The sequence below is a fragment of the Giraffa tippelskirchi genome, chromosome 5 (assembly GCF_054371585.1).
Source record: "Giraffa tippelskirchi isolate mGirTip1 chromosome 5, T2T-mGirTip1v1.2.pri, whole genome shotgun sequence".
Taxonomy (NCBI): Eukaryota; Metazoa; Chordata; class Mammalia; order Artiodactyla; family Giraffidae; genus Giraffa; species Giraffa tippelskirchi.
In genome coordinates, this window is record NC_137279.1 from 102,598,737 (window position 1) to 102,617,610 (window position 18,874).

Sequence of the window (18,874 nt, forward strand, 5' to 3'; positions counted from 1 at the left end):
AGCCTGCCAGCTTCTCTGTCCATGAAATTTTCCAGGCAAGAATACTGGAGTGGGTGGCCATTTCCTTCTCCAGGGAATCTTCCCAACCCAGGGATAGAACCCATGTATCCTGCATTTGCTGCATTGCCAGGCAGATTCTTTTCCACTAGTGCACCCAATATTAACCATCAATAAAAAAGAATGAAGTCTGATATCCACAACATGAATGAATCACAAAAGCATCTTAAGTGAAACAAGCATATCAATATATCCTGTGTGATTTCATTTAAGTCTAACAACTTAAAGTCTAACTATTTATATAATAATAGAAATTCAGAAAGTGGTCATTGGGTAGGGGGAGATAGGGTGACAATTGATTGCAAGGGGGAACAACAGAATCTTCTGGAGTGATGAAAATGTTGTATATCTTGTTTTGGGTGATGGTTACATGGATGTGTACAATTTTGAAGCTCACTGAACTGAATGGTTTTATCTGTAGATTTTAAATGTTGTTATTAGTTCAACTTTTAAAAGATTAAAGGAGTAAATAAATATGTTAAGTACCCATAAAATTTTAATCTGAGGGATTTCTTTGGTGAAAAGTAACCTCTACTTTGGGCTTCCCTGGTGCCTCAGTGGTAAAGAATCTGCCCGCCAAGCAAGAGACACAGGTCCCTAGGTTGGGAAGATCCCCTGGAGAAGGAAATGGCAACCCACTCCAGTATTCTTGCCTGGGAAAGCCCATGGCCAGAGGAGCCTCATGGGCTAGAATCCACAGGGTCACAAAAGAATCGGACATGACTTAGCAACTAAACAAACAACCTCCACTGTATCATAAGAATAGCTTTGAAAACTGAGAAAATAAAATATAGCCCAGAAGAAATTCTATAAAAGGCTCAGTTGAAACTTCATAGTTCCTATCCATATGAGCTTTGGAAAATATTATTTTATATACACATACACACCATATAGATGGCACAGTGGTACAAGAATCCACCTGTCAATGCAGGAGATGCAACAGACATAGATTCGATCCCTGGGTCAGGAAGATCCCCTGGAGAAGGAAATGGCAACCCACTTCAGTATTCTTGCCTGGGAAATCTCATGGACAGAGGAGCAGGGTAGGTTACACTCCATGGGGTCACAAAGAGTTGGACACAAGCGAATAACTGAGGACGCGCACACACACACACCAAACATTTATAATTGAAGCGAAGCATTTGTTAAGATGAGACCTAGGGCTTTTGTGATGATTTAGAATAGGATGACTAATTCTAAAACTTATCAAAAGTACATAATAAAGGAAAATTTTACTCAAAACAGTTTTAATATTATGATAAGCTATTAATGAATGTAATGAATTAAGCAAATGATTAATTTCATATATTAGCAGTTTGCCCTCAAAATGAATTGATAAATGCATTCACAAGCACATATTTGCTGTCTATCCTAAGTCAAATCACTTATATCTGGCCCTTAATTTCCTAATCTACAAAATAAACATATTGAAATTAAACAGTGGTTTTCCACCTTTGGCATGTATAAGAATCACTTGGAGGGCTTGTTAAAAGGTAGATTTAACACATTTCTAATTCAGTCGGTCTGAGAAGGGGCCCAATAATGTGCATTCTGAACAGATTCCCAGATCATACAGATACTACTGAGAACCAAACAGAACTCTCTTAAAGCGTATTCTGACACATCTCAGCCAAAAGATCAGTTCTGTAGATAAATGGGAAAACTCATTAAGGAAGAACTACATACAAAATTGTTGAATTTAGGGAACTGTATGCCCCTTTGGAACAAGATTCCTAAGTATTATTATGATAGGGATCTTTTGCATGATCTCTATTTTGATCTCCAAATCTGGGAGCCTGGGAAGATTCTCTCAGAACCGTAGCTACTTTTGTATACAAAGGATCATAAGAGACTACTGTCAGCAGCTATATGCCAATAAAATGGACAACTTGGAAGAAATGGACAAATTCTTAGAAAAGTATAACTTCCCAAAACTGAACCAGGAAGAAATAGAAAATCTTAACAGACCCATCACAAGCACAGAAATCAAAACTGTAATCAGAAATCTTCCAGCAAACAAAAGCCCAGGACCAGCAGGCTTCACAGCTGAATTCTACCAAAAATTTAGAGAAGAGCTAACACCTATCTTACTCAAACTCTTCCAGAAATTTGCAGAAGAAAGTAAATTTCCAAACTCATTCTATGAGGCCACCATCACCCTAATACCAAAACCAGACAAAGATGCCACAAAAAAAGAAAACTACAGGCCAATATCACTGATGAACATAGATGCAAAAATCCTTAACAAAATTCTAGCAAACAGAATCCAACAACATATTAAAAAGATCATACATCATGACCAAGTGGGCTTTATCCAAGGAACGCAAGAATTCCTTGATATCTGCAAATCAATGTGATACACCACATTAACAAATTGAAAGATAAAAACCATATGATTATCTCAATAGATGCAGAAAAAGCCTTTGACAAAATTCAACATCCATTTATGATAAAAACCCTCCAGAAAGCAGGAATAGAAGGAACATACCTCAACATAATAAAAGCTACATATGACAAACCCACAGCAAACATTACCCTCAATGGTGTACTCCCTCTGTTGTAGTGTTTCTAAGACCTCATTCTGGGCTGGGAGGGAGTTTCCAAGAGGTGGAAAATCCCTATGTCCCAAACCAGTTGTATCAGATTTCATTACCCTAGTTTATGACATTGAAAATAGCTGTCATAATTACTAAAAACTATGCACCCCATCCCCCAGAAAAAAGTCATTCTGGCAGAGAAACAAAAGCAGATGAGGAAATGTGAGAATATCAAAGTCAAGCCAGTTAGACTTTATGGTAATGCCACAAGCATGTGCATGATTTCCCTCTGCTGGTTAGAAATCTTGAAGAAGACAGAAGCAATCATACTTTGCATTAATTAAACACACAGCATTTCAAAACAGTTGATTTAATACCAGTTCAACTACAGACTGCAGTAATATGGTTATCAGCAGAACATATCTTAATATAGTAAACACTGCAGTCTTTCGTGTTATTAAATATCCACAGCTGTTTAAGTGAATTTCAAAATACTTGTTAATCAACTGATGAGCAAGAATTTATGCACACTCAGTGTTTTTTCTTTTTTCCCCTCTCTGTCTTTAAGGAGCTTTCAGTTGAGTTGAAGGGGTGAGAATGTGCATGCTACAATTAGAATAACTGATTGGTAAACTAAATGGTACTGACAACTTCAAATAAGTGCAGAAAAAGTTGAGATAAGTGTGAGCTAATTCAGATGAAGTGGACATGGGTTTTAGGATGGAGGAAACAAAGGAAAGGAAAAAAAAGAGAAAGAAAGTAAAAGTAAAAAAAAAGTAGCATCATGAAAAGTCTTGGGAGTTTGGTTAAATCTGGTGTCAGTAAAGAGGATTTTGTGGGACATCTGATCCTAATCCATGTATCTATATATACACTTTGTACATCTCAATAATTGATCATTCAAAGAACATATATAAAGGGCCACCTGAAAACCAGACACTATGCTACGGAGGCCTTGGCAACCAAAATTTGGTTAGTGTTTGAGAAAGGCAAAAGAATTTGGACTTGGTGTTATGAATTTGAGCAAAGAATGACATGATGAATATTTTATTTTAGGGAAATCAGATAACAGAATGTCTTGAAGTTTTAAGGACATATTTTAGGATGGTTACAGGGAAGACTTGCTAAAAAACCCATTGCCATGATTCATATGTGGGATAATGTGGTACAGTATAAAAATGGAAAGAAAGTGGTAAATATGAGTCATTTTGAAGGAATGAACAGCAGGACTTGATGACATATATGCAGAGAGGATGAAAGGTTAAAAATGGTGATAAGGGTTTTGGTCTGGAAGACTGGTAGAAAAATTGTCTAAACAGAAATGTGGGAGTGAGTCTATATGCAAAAAGATTATGCAAAGTTTTATTTGGGACATGCAGTATTTAGGGAACGAGGTAAAAACTAAGTGAAAAAACTAAGTAGAACTCTTCAACAATCAAAAATGCAGGTCAGGGAATTCCCCAGCAGTTCGGTGACTAAGATTCAGTGCTTTCACTACAGGGGCCTGGGTTCAATCCCTGGTCAGGGAGCTAGGATCCCACAAGTCATGGGATACAGCCAAAAAACAAAAGCAAGCAAACAAAAAACAATTGACAACTTCCTGAATGGTCCAGTGGTTTGGACTCTACTGGACTCTACTACGAGGCCCGGGTTGTTCCTGGCCTGGAAACTAAGATCCCACATGCTGCACAATTTTACCAAAAATAAACAAGAAACAAATAGATAAAGATGAAAACTGGAACCAAAGAAATAAAAATAAAACTTAGAAAAAAACACAGGTGAGAGGGGAATGGAGTTTCAAGAGTGAGAGGGATAGTTAACATTGTCGCTATCTGGACAAACATCAGGAGGAATGAGGTCAAGCATAGACTATTATCCACAACAGGTTAGACTTGTAAATTAAAGAGGTGTCACCTTAACCTCTCAGAATTCTTCCCTATTAAGTCAAACGCTAAATTCTTTTTGACCTTATTTCTGAGCATCTCTAGTGTGTTCAGAAATGTTGTTTCACATCTTCCCTACACTGTCCTTTTAGGGTTCTTAAAACCTGAAACCTGAATCATGTTACACAGCCTTAGATGCTTAACTCTCTAATCATCCTGCATACTATTTCTAGAACATTTATGGTAAAGATCCATAACTGTCCACTACCTACAGCATGTCCACTACCTACTTTTCCCTTCTCCAGGGATCGAACCAGGGTCTCCTGCACTGCAGGCAAATTCTTTACCAGCTGAGGTACCAGGGAAGCCCTACTACCTACAGCGCTCCAAAACCCATAGCCTGGCATTTCAATATCTATACAAAAATATCCTATTTCCCTTTCAGCTCATCTCACATTTCTTCCCTGATCAAATGGTGACAAGGTAAGTTTTTGAATATAGATGTATTACCTGTATACCCCCACCCACCTCTTTCCTAAGTCTGATAGTTAAAGCCCTTAGCATTCCCTTGACTGGTTTTTTGCAGAGCAAAGAGCAGAGGTGGACTAAAGTTAAATGCATTTCCTGACCTGGGTAAAATTTTAAACTCACTGAAAAGATTAAGCCAGGTGTCCCAGTGTGGAAGAGAAGAGAGAGAAATGTCTTTGAGGTCAACAAAAGAGGAAAGGGTGAGTTTTCACCCAAATTAGGAAGAGAATGGGGTGGGGGTGGGAGGTCAAAGAGAAACAGGGACCCACCTCCATTATAAGTGTCCTGCAGAAGCAGCTGGACCTGAGAGGAGAAGGCCCGGGTGACTTGGAGAGGATAAAGTCTAGTCTAGGCTCCATCAAGGAGTCCACTTAGGATTGGTAGAACTGTGTGTGCTATGGCAGGGGCGCTTCATCTGTAGACCAATGATCCCAGTAGTCTCCTTGATGATTTGACACCTGATAAAGCCTAGGGTACATCACATAACTGAGAGAGTGGGGAGGAGGAAGTACCAAATGGATGGAATTTAATTTCCCACCAGCCTGACTAGGATAAGGACTCAGGGTAACATTAAATTGATTTAAGGGAAGTAATGTGGTATTTCCTGCATAACTGAATTTGTAAATTCAGAGTCACACCCACTATGAACCTTTTGTAGGTGTTCAATGAGAGTGAGTCAGTCCTAGGCCATTTTCACCTGTCTTTTCATTCTCTTTCAATATCATATTAGCCTTTTCCATCTTTGTATTAATAACTTCCAATTTATATTTTTGATACTGTGATGGGCTTCCCTGGTGGCTCAGATGGTAAAGAATCCGCCTGCAGTGCGGGAGACCTGGGTTTGATCCCTGGGTTGGGAAGATCCCCCTGAAGGAGGGCATGGTAACCCACTCCAGTATTCTTGCCTCAAGAATCCACATGGACAGAGGAGCCTGGTGGGCTACAGTCCATGGGGTCTCAAAGAGTCAGATATGACTGAGTGACTAAGCATACACAGCCTTTTCCATCTTTGTATTAATAACTTCCAATTTATATTTGTGATACTGTGATTTATAATAATATATATTTGGTTTATCCCTCTTTCTGGCACAGAATCCTAAATCTTTGGCATTTCCTAAAAGATAACAGTGATAAAGGTGTCTTTTATTACGTTAATGAGGTGACTCAAAGCATGGGGTAGTCGCCTGAGGAACCAACCACGTGATTGTTATTGTTGTTCAGTCACTAAGTCCTGTCCTACTCTTGGCAATCCCATGGACTGCAGCACGTGAGATTTCCCTGTCCTTCATTATCTTCCCAAGTTTGCTCAAACTCATGTCCATTGTGTGGGTGATGCTATTCAACCATTTCACCCTCTGTCGTCCCTCTCTCCTCCTGCCCTCAATCTTTCCCAGCATCAGGGTCTTTTCCAATGAGTTGGCTCTTAGCATCTGGTGGCCAAAGTATTGGAGCTTCACTTTCAGCATCAGTCTTACCAGTGAATATTCAGGGTTGATTTCCTTTAGGATTAATTGGCTTGATCTCCTTGGTGTCCAACATACTCTCAAGAATCTTCTCCAGCACCACAATTCAAAACCACCAATTCTTCAGTGCTCAGTTTTCTTTATGGTCCAACTCTCACATCTGTATATGACTACTGGATAAACTGTAACTTTGAGTATATGGACCTTTGTTGGCAAAGTGATGTCTCTGCTTCTTAATACACTGTCCAGGTTTGTCATAGCTTTCCTTCCAAGGAGGAAGTATCTTTTAATTTCATGGCTGCAGTCACTGGCCGCAGTGATTCGGGAGCCCAAGAAAATAAAATCTGTCACTGTTTCCATTGTTTCCCCATTCTATTTGCCATAAAGTGATAGGGCCGGATGCATGATCTTAGTTTTTTGAATGCTGAGCTCTTTCACCCTCATCAAAAGGCTCTTTAGTTCCTCTTTACATTCTGCCATTAGAGTGGTATCATCTGCATATCTGAGGTTGTTGATATTTCTCCTAACAATCTTCATTCCAGCTCAAGATTCATCCAACCTGGCATTTGCATGGTGTACTCTGGATACAAGTTAAATAAGCAGGGTGACAATATACAACCTTGACATACTCCTTTCTCAATTTTAACCAGTCCATTGTTCTCTGTCCAGTTCTAACTGTTGCTTTTTGACCTGCATACACGTTTCTCAGGAGACAAGTAAGGTGATCTGGTGGAATTTTCAGTCCTATCCCCAATCTCCGGGGAAGGGAAAAGGACCTGAAGGCTGTCAGTCGCCAATGGCCAATGATCTAGTCAATCATGCTTTTGTAATGAAGCCTCCATAAAAACCCAGGAGGACTGGGTTCAGACAGCTTTTGGGTTGGTGAATGCCTGGAAATTCAGGGAGAGTACTATGCCTGGTGAAGGAAGGCTTGGGAGCTCCACATCCCTTTTCATATACCTTGCCCAATGCATATCTCCCATCTTGCTGTTGCTGGGTTATATCCTTATATAATAAACCAGTGATCCAGTAAGTAAATTGTTTCTCTTCTGTGAGCAGCTCTAGCAAATTAATCTAACCCAAAGAGGGGGTTGTGTCATGTGAACCTCTAATTTCTAGCAAGTTGGTCATACATGCAACAGTCTGTACTTGTGACTGGTGTCCGAAGTCCAAGGAGGAGGCCATTGAAACTTCTAATCTATTGCTGGCCAGAGGCACAGGTGATAAAGTGGGATTTGTAACCATTGTCTGAAGCCCCAGGGGTGGGAAGGAGAGGGACGGAAGGGTCACTGAGAGGGGTGTGGAGTCAGTCCTTAAGGTGAGACTGAATCCTTAACTGTGGGCTCTGATGCTGTCTCCAGGCAGATAGTATCAGAACTGAGTTGAATTCTCAGACACTCTGCTATGTCTAATAATGGCTCAGTGTTGTGTGGGAAGTGCTCCTGCTCTGAACACACATGTTGCAATTGGTACTCAAAACCACTAAAAGAATATCTTTATCCCAGAATGCTCCTCTGAGTTCAACTCTCAAATGGCCAACTACTATTTGTATCTGCAACTGTATGTGTCAGAGACATCTCAAAACTATCCCAGGAAAGACTGAATTCTTTTTTGCCATCTTCCCTTTACCTATACTGCCTCCCCCTCTTTCCTTCTAATTCTCTATTAAGGGTCATGGGAACTATGAATCGGGAGCTAAACCCAATCCCCAACTGTTTTTGTAAATAAAGTTTTATTGGAATACCGCTATGCCAAGTCCTTCATGTATTGTGTATGGCTGGTCTTGTGCTACAATGGCAGAAATCTTATGGCCTGTAAAGTCTAAATTATTTCTGTCTGGTCTTTGCCAGGTAGTTTGCCAATCTTTGCTCTTTTTTCTTTTCTCAATGTATTTATTACAATTTGCAATTATTTGCTTGATTATGTGGTTATTTAACTCCCTTATTAGAATATAAGCTCCCTGAGGGGAAGGCCTCTACCATGCTTATTCTTATGGTTTCTCCAGCACTTAATTGCACAAGTATCTGGCTATGGTAGGCACTCAATAAATAGTCACTGACTGGATTACGTGAGTGAATGAATGAATGAATAAATGAATGAATCAGTTGCGTACATGCCAAGTCACTTCAGTCATGTCTGACTCTCTGTGATCCCATGGACTGTAGCCCACCAGGCTCCTCTGTTCATGGGATTCTCAGGGCAAGAATACTGGAGTGGGTTGCCATTTCCTTCTCTAGAGGATCTTCCCAACCCAGGGATCAAACCCGTGTCTCTTATTTCTCCTGCATTGTCAGGCTATTATATCTTAAAATTTTATTTCATTCTTTTGTTGTTGTTGTTCAGTCACTAAACTGTTTCTGATTCTTTGCAACCCCACGAACTGCTGCACACCAGGCTCTTCTGTCCTCCACTATCTCCCAGAGTTTGCTCAGATTCATGTCTACTGAGTCAGTGATACCATTCAACCATCTCATCCTCTGCTGCCCCCATCTCCTCTGGCCTTCAATCTTCCCCAGCATCAGGGTCTTTTCCAATGAGTTGGTGCTTCGCATCAGGTGGCCAAAGTATTGGAGCCTTCGTTCTTTTGCTTAAGCACAAATCTTTCATTCTTGGTTACCCTCTGGCAACCTCATATCTTAAGTAATAGAGTTCCATAATAGTCCTCTCACCTTCTTTCTCCTCTACTCATTCCTCCTTCCAGATTAATCTTTCTAAAACATCTCAATATATCACTTTCCTGCATAGTAACCTGGAGACCTAAGGACTTAACCCACAATTATAAACTTCTTGACCTGCCATCTAAGGTCCTCTGACTCCAGCATTATCTTGTCTTTCCAGCCTAAACTCACTGTCTCCCTGCACATCTTCACTATTCCACCTACTGCTTCCTTACCCTGAGATTTCCTACCTCTATCTTACCTACTTGTAACATTCTTTCCCACTGTTACCACCTCCACTTGTCAAAGTCCTATCCAGCCTCAAGTATTTCCTTTAAGCTGCCTTTCTTAATCCCCTCATATCTTTCTCTTTTCTGTACTTCCAAAGCACTTTTTATACCCATAGTAATGTGTGTGTCATTTTGCCTTCTCCCCTTAGGCAGGTAAGCTCCTTAAGAGGAACCACACTTTACTCATCGTGTTATCTTCTGAGGTACTCCATTGGATGAATAAATAAATTGATGTCTATTATTTTTTTTATCTCTTATTAAAATCCTGTTTATTTCTTACAGAACAGAATCTTCACTGCCCACCCAGCCCCTTTCTTTGATTTTTTTCCTTTCTCTTCTGCCTTGTATTTTGTTTTCATCAGATATTTTCTTATCTTCCAATTAGATTGTAATCCCTAGAAGTCAAAGACTAAATCTTATGTTTTTGTCTTCTCTTCCTTCACCTTACAGTACCTTGTGCATTGTAAGTGCTCAGTAAATAAAGCTGCAAAGAAGCCCCTCATTTTTCTACCTCCTCTCCTGCTCTAACAGAACTATAATTACCTTGTGTGATAAAGCCTGTTTCTGAGACACATTACCAATGAAGGCTTGTCTGGAAGACACTGATGTTGAATGAGGATTTATAAATGAGTCTCTAGCTTCAGTTTCATCAGATTAAGAAGGGGATACTGAAAAGCTGCTCTAAAAAAAAAAAAATCTCCTTACATGAAGTTGGCTAGAGCTGCCTGAGCTGCTAATCCCTGCAAGGTTTTCAGTCTCTGCCTTGAGCATTTAGAGTGCATTCTTGCCTTAACCTTCTACATCAGATGTCTCCATGGTAACACTGGAATGTTTGCTATTTTAGGAAATCTGCCTCACTGCATGCAGTGATATTTACATTAAGTTCCAAACGAGGCATAAATGCAATGACTCAAGTGTCTGCTGCTTTGTGTGAGGAGGAAGGTCCTGATGGCTTAATGAGTGACTCCCCTAAGTCTGTTGTCCTGTTTCAATTTTTAGGCCAAGCACAGTGTAATCACACATTAATAAATGGTGTTTATATAATACTGGTCGGGGGGAATGGAGGGGGAAAAAAAATAAACAAAGCAAGAATTTCTCCAGATATTCCTTTGCAAGGATATTATCTCCCCTCCTGCCTTCATACCCTTCAGGTCTGGTTTCATTTAAAAAGTTCTTTGAAATAAAGCTTCTACTATTCTGTAGAAAGGGGCTACCCTGATGGCTCAGCAGGTAAAGAATCCACCTACAATGCAGGAGATGAGGATTCAATGCTAGGTCATGGAAGATTCCCAGGAAGAGTAAATGGCAACCCATTCTAGTATCCTTGCCTGAAAAATCCCATGGACACAGGAGTCTGGCAGGCTATAGTCCAAAGGGTCACAAAGAGTTGGATGTGACTGAGCAGGCACATTGATTCTGAAGAAGAGACTAATATCAATAACCAGAACAACTGACAGCTTTCACCTGCGACTTTGTGGATACCTTCACTAAGGAAGAGAAAAACATTTTGTAAACTGAACTTTATTAGGTTTTCTGAGTCCCTGGTAAGAAAGATGTAGACAAGTTGCCATGGCCTGACAGCTCCATCACGAAGCTCCTGAGCAGTCTGGTCACAACATGCTGTTGATCTGAATGGACATGGAGCATTGAAAGCAAACATGGAGTGTTGTCAATCCATGGCATGTCAAGTTTGTGGTATTTTTGTTGTTGTTTTATGAAGTTAATTATATAAAAGAAGTTCATAAGTATTCTACAGATACAATCCAGCTAAAATGGATGCTAATAAAGAATCCGCCTGCCAAACTGGGTTGGAAAGGAGAAGGAAATAGCAACCCACTCCAGTATTTTTACCTGGAAAATCCCATGGACAGAGGAGCCTGGTGGGCTACACTCTGTAGGGTTGCAAAGAGTTGGACACAACTTAAAGACAACAACAACATACAATGTTCTGGTAGAATGGAAAAGGCAAACAGCTAGAGGAATAGTAAAATCAATTAAATCAAATAATTGTTATCAAAACTGTCTTTCTTATTTGAGGAAGACTCTGAAGTAAACTTCCTGTGCTCAGAGATTACTTCTCAGTCCAGACTTTCATACTGGGATTACAGAAGAAGCATAATATTTATCTATGGGAGGAGGGGTAAGGTAAGTGTCTTACATTTGAACAACTCAAACCTAGAAGTGTATGAGTTGTGAGCTGTCTTTCTTCTGAAGCCCAGGTGTGGAGTTCCCAATTGTGAGGGGCTGGGAGGAGGCGGAGGAAGGGAATCACTCCTCAGAACTGAAGCTCCTTTGTTCCCTAACATCTGTAAGGGGTTTGGGGGATGGCTTTGCTGGAGATGAAAAAATTCTTCAGTCTCTGTGGAGCAGGCCCGGAGCTTAGAAATTTAACTTGTGCCTTTCACGTCGTGGAGGTGTGGCTCCTGTAGTGACAAGTGGCATGGCAGATTACAGTTTGAGTATAATACAGTAGAACTAAGATGCTGCTATTGTTAGCAAACAAGGATAACACCCGCATCAAGGGCTTCAGTTCAGTTCAGTTCAGTCGCTCAGTCAGTCGTGTCTGACTCTTTGCGACCCCATGGACTGCAACACCCCAGGTCTTCCTGTCCATCACCAACTCCCGGAATTTACCCAAACTCATGTCCATTGAGTCGGTGATGCCATCCAACCATCTCATCCTCTGTCGTCCCCTTCTCCTCCCGCCCTCAGTCGTTCCCAGCATCAGGGCTTGGGGTGTCACAAATCAAGAGTTGTCACACATCACTGTATAGGCGAAGTGCTCTATAACTGGTTTTATAACATTCTTTACCTTTATCTAATTCACAGAATGGGCTAGGTTGAAGCAGTTAACAGCTGCACTGAACCATGATTTGCTATCCCAAGTGCATGCATGTCCAACTCTGTGTGACCCTATGGACTGTAGCCCGCCAGGCTCCTCTGTCCATGGAATTCTCCAGGCAAGAATACTGGAGTGGGTTGCTGTTTGCTTCTCCAGGGGATCTTTCCAATCCAGGGACTGAACCAGCATCTCATTTGACTCCTGCATTGGCAGGCAGATTCTTTACCACTGAGCCACCTGGGAGATGACATCAATGATCTGCTCAGTAAATCCTGCATCTAAACAATCACCAGGATTATCTTTCTATAATGCCACTTCAAAGGCTTTTATTCCCTTTGCTTATTTTTTTAAAAAAAATTTTTAGTTCTTCATTACCTAGAACAGCAGTCCCCAACCTTTCTGACACCTGGGGATAATTTTGTGGAAGACAATTTTTCCATGGACTAGGGGTAGGAGGATGGTTTCAGGATGATTCAAGCTCATTACATTTATTGTGTACTTTATTTCTAATCTAATTCTGCCACTGATCTGGTAGGAGGCACCATTCTGCAGCCCAGAGATTGGGAACCCCACGCCTAGAACATGAAGTCCTTAGCTTGACATTTATGGGATTTTCCAGCTATATATTCCATCATTCTTCAACGCTTATCATATATTTGGTAACACCAATGACTCCCAATTCCTTGAGTGTGTTCTATATCATTGTACATATTGTTCCCGTGCCTAGAATGCCCTTCTCTTACTGTCTGCCTAGGGTACTCAGCCTTTAAAAGGCCCCAGATCCAGGCTGACTTCCAAGTGAGGCTTTCTCTGACTTCCAAAGATAAAGATAATCCCTCTCCTCTCTGGGTTCTCTTAGCACTATGAGTATATTTCTTATATTTCTCTCCATTTATCATGCCACATTTTAATACTTTGTTTATATGCCAGTCACTTATTGGATTTTAAACCATTTGAAGGCCAGGATTCCCAGACCTGTGGTTCTTACCAAGCAGTCATATCCTAGAATGCATTGAAAATTTGTGGGGCATTTCTTGTTTCAATGATGAGTGGGGCTAGGGGTACTACATAACTGACAATAGGCAGGACAGAGCCTTGTCCCCAAATCTGAATGACTTTCAAATGTTCCACTGGGCACTAATGGAAGTAATCAAATTGTTTATATAATCACCTGGACCTAGGACTTAATTCTGTTGTATATAGGAACCCAACGTTAATATACTCTGAATCTTCTATGAATTAAACTGATATGTAAATTAAAGGAGGATTATGTTAGTTCTTTATTGGAAATTTTACCAAGAGTTTGTGTACCTTGACATTGCCACTTGCTGTTTTTGAATTGCCAATATAACATGCCTGCATTAGACTGCATTTGAAGCTGGGACTCCACATATAAGCATCTGCTTATTTCTTTATAATCTTTAATAGAGCTGTGCCTAAAAATTTACATACTAATATAACCATTGGCTTATTATAAATTAATCTCTTTTTATGTTTCATGTAGTTCAGTATCTAATTTACTGGGTTGCTTTGAGACTTAAATTGAGTTAATATATAAGGTATTTAGAGTAGCACCTGGCACACAGAAAATGCTACCATATGTGCTGATGTTATTACTATAGAAAAGTTGTTGAATATTCATTGATAAATATTTTAAATTATACTTGGAATAGGTATTAAGAAATCCTGTGACTTTACTTTTAGGTCTTAATATTATAATAATCTGAACCATTAGAATATGACTACATGATCCCAAGGTGTTATAGAAAGTGCTTCAATATTTTTTTGTGTGTCTAGGAGACTAAAATGAGATTATAATTCTCACTGTGACCAATTTACCCTGAAGGATTCACACTCTGTTGTGGTCTTCCTGGGGAGCAATAACACAAACTGGTAACTTTGAGTTTGGTCTTTGCCTATGAACCAGTTTTTCTCTGTGCAAGGGTAATAGGTCCAGAGGGATAACTGTGACCATTAATCTCACAAATATGCTATATTTAATAATTTTGTCTTTGTCTTTCATAAGACAAAGATAGTTACAATGTGAGTCAAGTCTGAAATGTCTGACTCAATGACTATGTCTTTTTTAGCTGCTACTCATTTTAAGAATAGCCTTACTTTCTTCCATGTTGTTGACATGCATAATGACAACAGTAGTTACCATGTTTTGAGCACTGTTAGGCACTATACATATATTATTTCTAATCCTTATAAAGAGGTGAACATTACAGAGGAGGAAATTGTACTTGGAAGGGCTATATAACTTGTTCAAGGCCATTCATCTAAAAAGTGTTTATGTTGGAATCAAATTCCAAAACCTGAGCTCATTCTTTCATACCACTCTGCTTCCCTAATTAAAACCCAAGAGACTTCATACTAGAGTCGGTTCTTGAAGGACCAAGATTATTTCTCTAAGAGGACTTGACTGTATCCTTTCATTAAGACAATCTGAACCACTTGAGCATAGCTAAATAGTCCCAAGCTAAACATAGTCCCAAATTTCAAATTTCTTTCTGTTTAGGCCATAGAATATAAGATAGAAACACTGTGACCAAAACATTGTTTTCTTTTGGAACCTGGACACACATTGAGGGAAGAAGTTTTCAGAGAATTATCTGAACGCTCACTAGAAAGCTGACTCTCTGGCCAGTCTTCTTTGGGCTGTTTAGAAGTGATAATTGGGCTTCCCATGTGGCTCAGTGGTAAAGAATCCACCCGCCTGCCAATGCAGGAGACTTGGGTTCAAGTTCTGGGTTGGGAAGGTCCCTTGGAGAAGGAAATGATAATATAAAATAATTCTATGCATACTGAGCAGTACTTGGTGCCAATTTATTTTTTTCTTCGTAAGGCACAGACCCAAAGGGAGTAACTAGAAAGTGAGCTATGGGAGGCTTTCTCTCCTCCACATTTGAGAGGACCTACTGTCAGAGGCCCGCTATGGCAGAGCTTTCCATCTTGGGTGTTCTGGACAACACCTGAAAAAGTGGCCCACCCCTGTGCTGAGATGTCATGTCCTCGGGTCTCAGGTGGTGGACGGGTCAGAAGGTAGACACAGGTAATCACCTCTAACCATGACCAGTTTCAGTCACTTACTTCAGAGTAACAGCGACCCTCAATCATCTATGAAACTGAGCTTTCTATGCAAAAGGTTGGGAAACACTAATTGACAGAATTCACAGCACAATGTGATCAAGTGTACAAAATGTTGGGCAATAATAATAATAAATTTTTATAGGTCCCAGCAACATTAAAGAAGCATATCAAGTTAGTACAATTTATGTGACTTGATGCATTTCTTTTTTCTGCTCACCTAATGTTATTATCTTCTAGACGCTGTACTTAACTTATTCTAAGCATTTCTTTAGGATAGATTGGTAAATAATTTAGTCTCTTTGAAATTATAATTTTTCTGTTCTTCAAGTCTGTTTTAAAAACTGACACAAACTCAGTTCCCCTTATTAGCATTCAAATATTGAACTACATATACTCATTTCAGTGCTTACCAAATATGCTAATGAAAATAAGTATGTGTACATAAATATATCACACCAGTGTGTCTGTAAATATAAAACTAGAACAATGAGAGTGATTTTATTTCAGAATTTAGATGAGTATTTTTCTTTCAAAGTGCTTATCTTGGGGACTATACACTTTCCCCAATGATGCTGAACTCAATGTCAAAATTATAGGATCCTTTGGAGATTATTTGGGCTAATTTTCCCATTTTACACATATGGAGGCTGAGAAGTGATGTATCCATAGAAGTGACTATCCATAGTTAATAAAGAAAGAATTAGGACAGAAATCCAATTCTTCTTCTAATTTCCAGCCAAGTTATTTCAAATTTTAAAATGTTGTGGGATCTCCCATATATTTCAGTACGTATCCTGCAAAAAGCCTATGAACTTTAATTTTTACTCATATCTATCAAATTACACATATGCACATCATTTTCTGAGTTTGTTAACCAGAGCTTTCCAAGCAAAATGGATTTAGAGTCCAAGGGGTTGATAGTGCAGTCAAGAGAGTGATTTCTTCTGCCTTCATTGTGGTCTAAGCACCCAGGCTGACCACTTTCAAGTGAGAGGCTCCATCCATTTCTGTCACCCCTTATAAATATTATCATTTACTACTATTTAAAACTATAATTAATGAGTAAATTTATTGCAGGGTCTCAATTTTAAAAACTGTCTTTCTTTTATACTGGTCACAGCTATTGAAAACATTTTTTTGCTTATTTGAATTTTCAGATTTTATTTTATGTAATTGCTATTTATGACTTGAGTAATAAAAAAGAGCAGTTGATAATGAGAAAAAGTCACTTAAGCATCTTGCTTTTGTTGTAAATCATGTCATTTTCTACATGTTTATTATTATTAGCTATTTTTGTCATGATATGGGAAAGGTAGGGAAACACTGCTTTATACTCATTGTTAGCCCGGCTCTTTTTAACCTGATTCCAACCTTTGTATACGTGACCAATAAATTAAATTGCACATTTTGCTTCATCATTGATCTAAGATTTGTAAGAATATCTAGTAATTGTTTATGTTGCTTGATCAGAGATGGATCCTAGGGTTCCTTCAGAAAGTATATTTTTAGTAAATTAAAAGTTGAATGAAGAAGAGGAGCTCCTTCTGAGGTAACCTCCAAGAATAACCATATAGATTAATGTGATTACATTCACAGCAGTGAGAGTTCTCTGCTCAATATTAAAACCACACTGCATTCTCTATAGCTATACATCACTCACTGTGGCAGGCAGAACCCTGAGATGGCCCCTGTGGTCATTACCTCCTAGTATCCACACCTTTGTATAATCGCCACTCCTTGAACGTGGAGAGACCTGTAACTGGCTTATAACCAATAGAAAATGGCAAAGGTGAGGGATATCGCTACATAGTTATGCAATATTATATGGCAAAAGTGAAGGGGTGTGGCAGATGTAATTAAGATCCCTACTCAGTTGACTTTAAGTTAACCAAAAGGTAGAGCACACTGATGACTTGACTTAATCAGGTGAACTCCTTAAAAGGGTGTTGAGAAGTAAGAGACTGTCTCTCTCAACTGCTGCTGTGAAGAAGCTAGCTGCCATAACTTCTACAATCACACAGCAATATTCTTCTAACAACTTGAGGGAGCTTAGAAGTGGATCCTTCTCTAAGTGAGCCTCCAGCTGAGAAAGCAGCCCAGCTGACACCTTGATTTCAGACTTGTGAGACCCTGAGCAGAAAATTCTGTGGACTCTTGACCCACAGAAACTTTGGAATAATAAATGCATGTTGTTCTGAACCACTAAGTTTGCAGTAATTGCTTACACAGCAATAGAAGACTAATACATTTATATGTAAAGTCAGGCTCCTGAAAGCATGAAGCAAGTGCCTCAGGAAGTACAGCCCAAACCTCACCTGCACTTCCATGTCAGCTGGCTCCTCCAACAGATGTAGCAGTCGTTGTTTCTCTTGAGACAGCTGTTCTACAAGTTTCTCTTGTGCAGCCAGGCTCTGACTCAGTTCTTCAATTCTTCTGGAGCAAAGAAAAAGTAAGAACAACAATTATGGTCAAGATATATTACTAACTTTATTTTTCAGCCCACTCTAAAGATAGCATGGTCTGGTACAGAAAGTTTTTACCTTTTTAAAATCATTGAACTCTTTGATACTTTTCTTCAGTAAGCCATGTATTCTCTGCCCCAGCCCCCCAATATATACACAAATGAGTTTTTTGCTTACATTGTCACAGGTTCATAGACCTCCTGTAGCCAATCCATGGATCTATAGACCGTAACACTCTTGGAAGTTGTGGGTCTTTTTGTTTGTTTGTTATTGTTGTTCCAGTTAAAAAAACAATTATCAAGTAACCATTATGTATATGGGCTTCCCAGGTGGCACGGTGGTAAAGAATCCACCTGCCAATGCAGGAAACAAGAGATGTGGGTTTGATCCCTGGGTAGGGAAGATCCCCTGGAGGAGGACATGGCAACCCACTCCAGTATTCTTGCCTGAAGAATCCCTGAAGAGGAGCCTGGTGGGCTACAGTCCATGGGGTCACAAAAGAGTCAGACATGAATGGGCACACATACACATATTACGTATATAATTCAATGCATCCCCAATGTACTGGTGATATAAAGTTGGAAAACACACAATCTCTACAGGAAGTTAAACTTTTTTGGTGTGTGTGCCAAGAGTCTGCGGAATAGGGAGTCTCAGCTATATCAACAGATAGACTATAATAAATGTTACCCTACCAAAGGTATGAACCAAATAGTACAGTGAGTATTGTCATGGAGCTACAGGAAGAAAGATAGAGAAGAAGTAATTCGTTTGATTTGGAGGAGCCTGGGGGAAGCTCAGGAGAAGAGATTTTGAAGACTGGGTTGTTTTATAGGCTCAGAGGAAGGAGCTTAAATAAAGGAATGAAGGCATGAAGATACGAGATATATGGGGAAGAGTTACTAGCAGGGGAAAGGCTGGTGGGAAGAGACAATGGCTAGAGAAGAGGCTGGAAATTCAGACCAGAATTCAATTGTCAAAGACTGTGCATGCTGTGCTGATGTATATAAACCCAGGTTCAAATCAACAGTTTTGTGCAAGGCATATCTTGCTGTTTTTCTG

At 39.6% G+C, this 18,874-nt stretch overlaps 1 protein-coding gene across 27 annotated transcripts in view; it reads right to left on the bottom strand.

Moving 5' to 3' along the window:
- PDE4DIP (phosphodiesterase 4D interacting protein) overlaps positions 1-18,874 on the bottom strand; it is a 147,832-nt gene that overhangs the window by 85,194 nt on the left and 43,764 nt on the right. For 17 of the 27 annotated variants that reach the window (XR_014052515.1, XR_014052513.1, XR_014052510.1 and 14 more), the window contains exon 5: positions 17,666-17,780. Coding sequence is in view for 15 of the 27 variants with exons in the window: in XM_081486118.1 (XP_081342244.1) it covers positions 17,666-17,780 (115 nt within the window). In the remaining 12 variants the exon portion in view is untranslated. Of the gene's footprint in view, positions 1-17,665; positions 17,784-18,874 lie in introns of all 27 variants that reach the window. The other 10 variants (XR_014052511.1, XR_014052505.1, XR_014052507.1 and 7 more) reach the window with 1 other exon arrangement.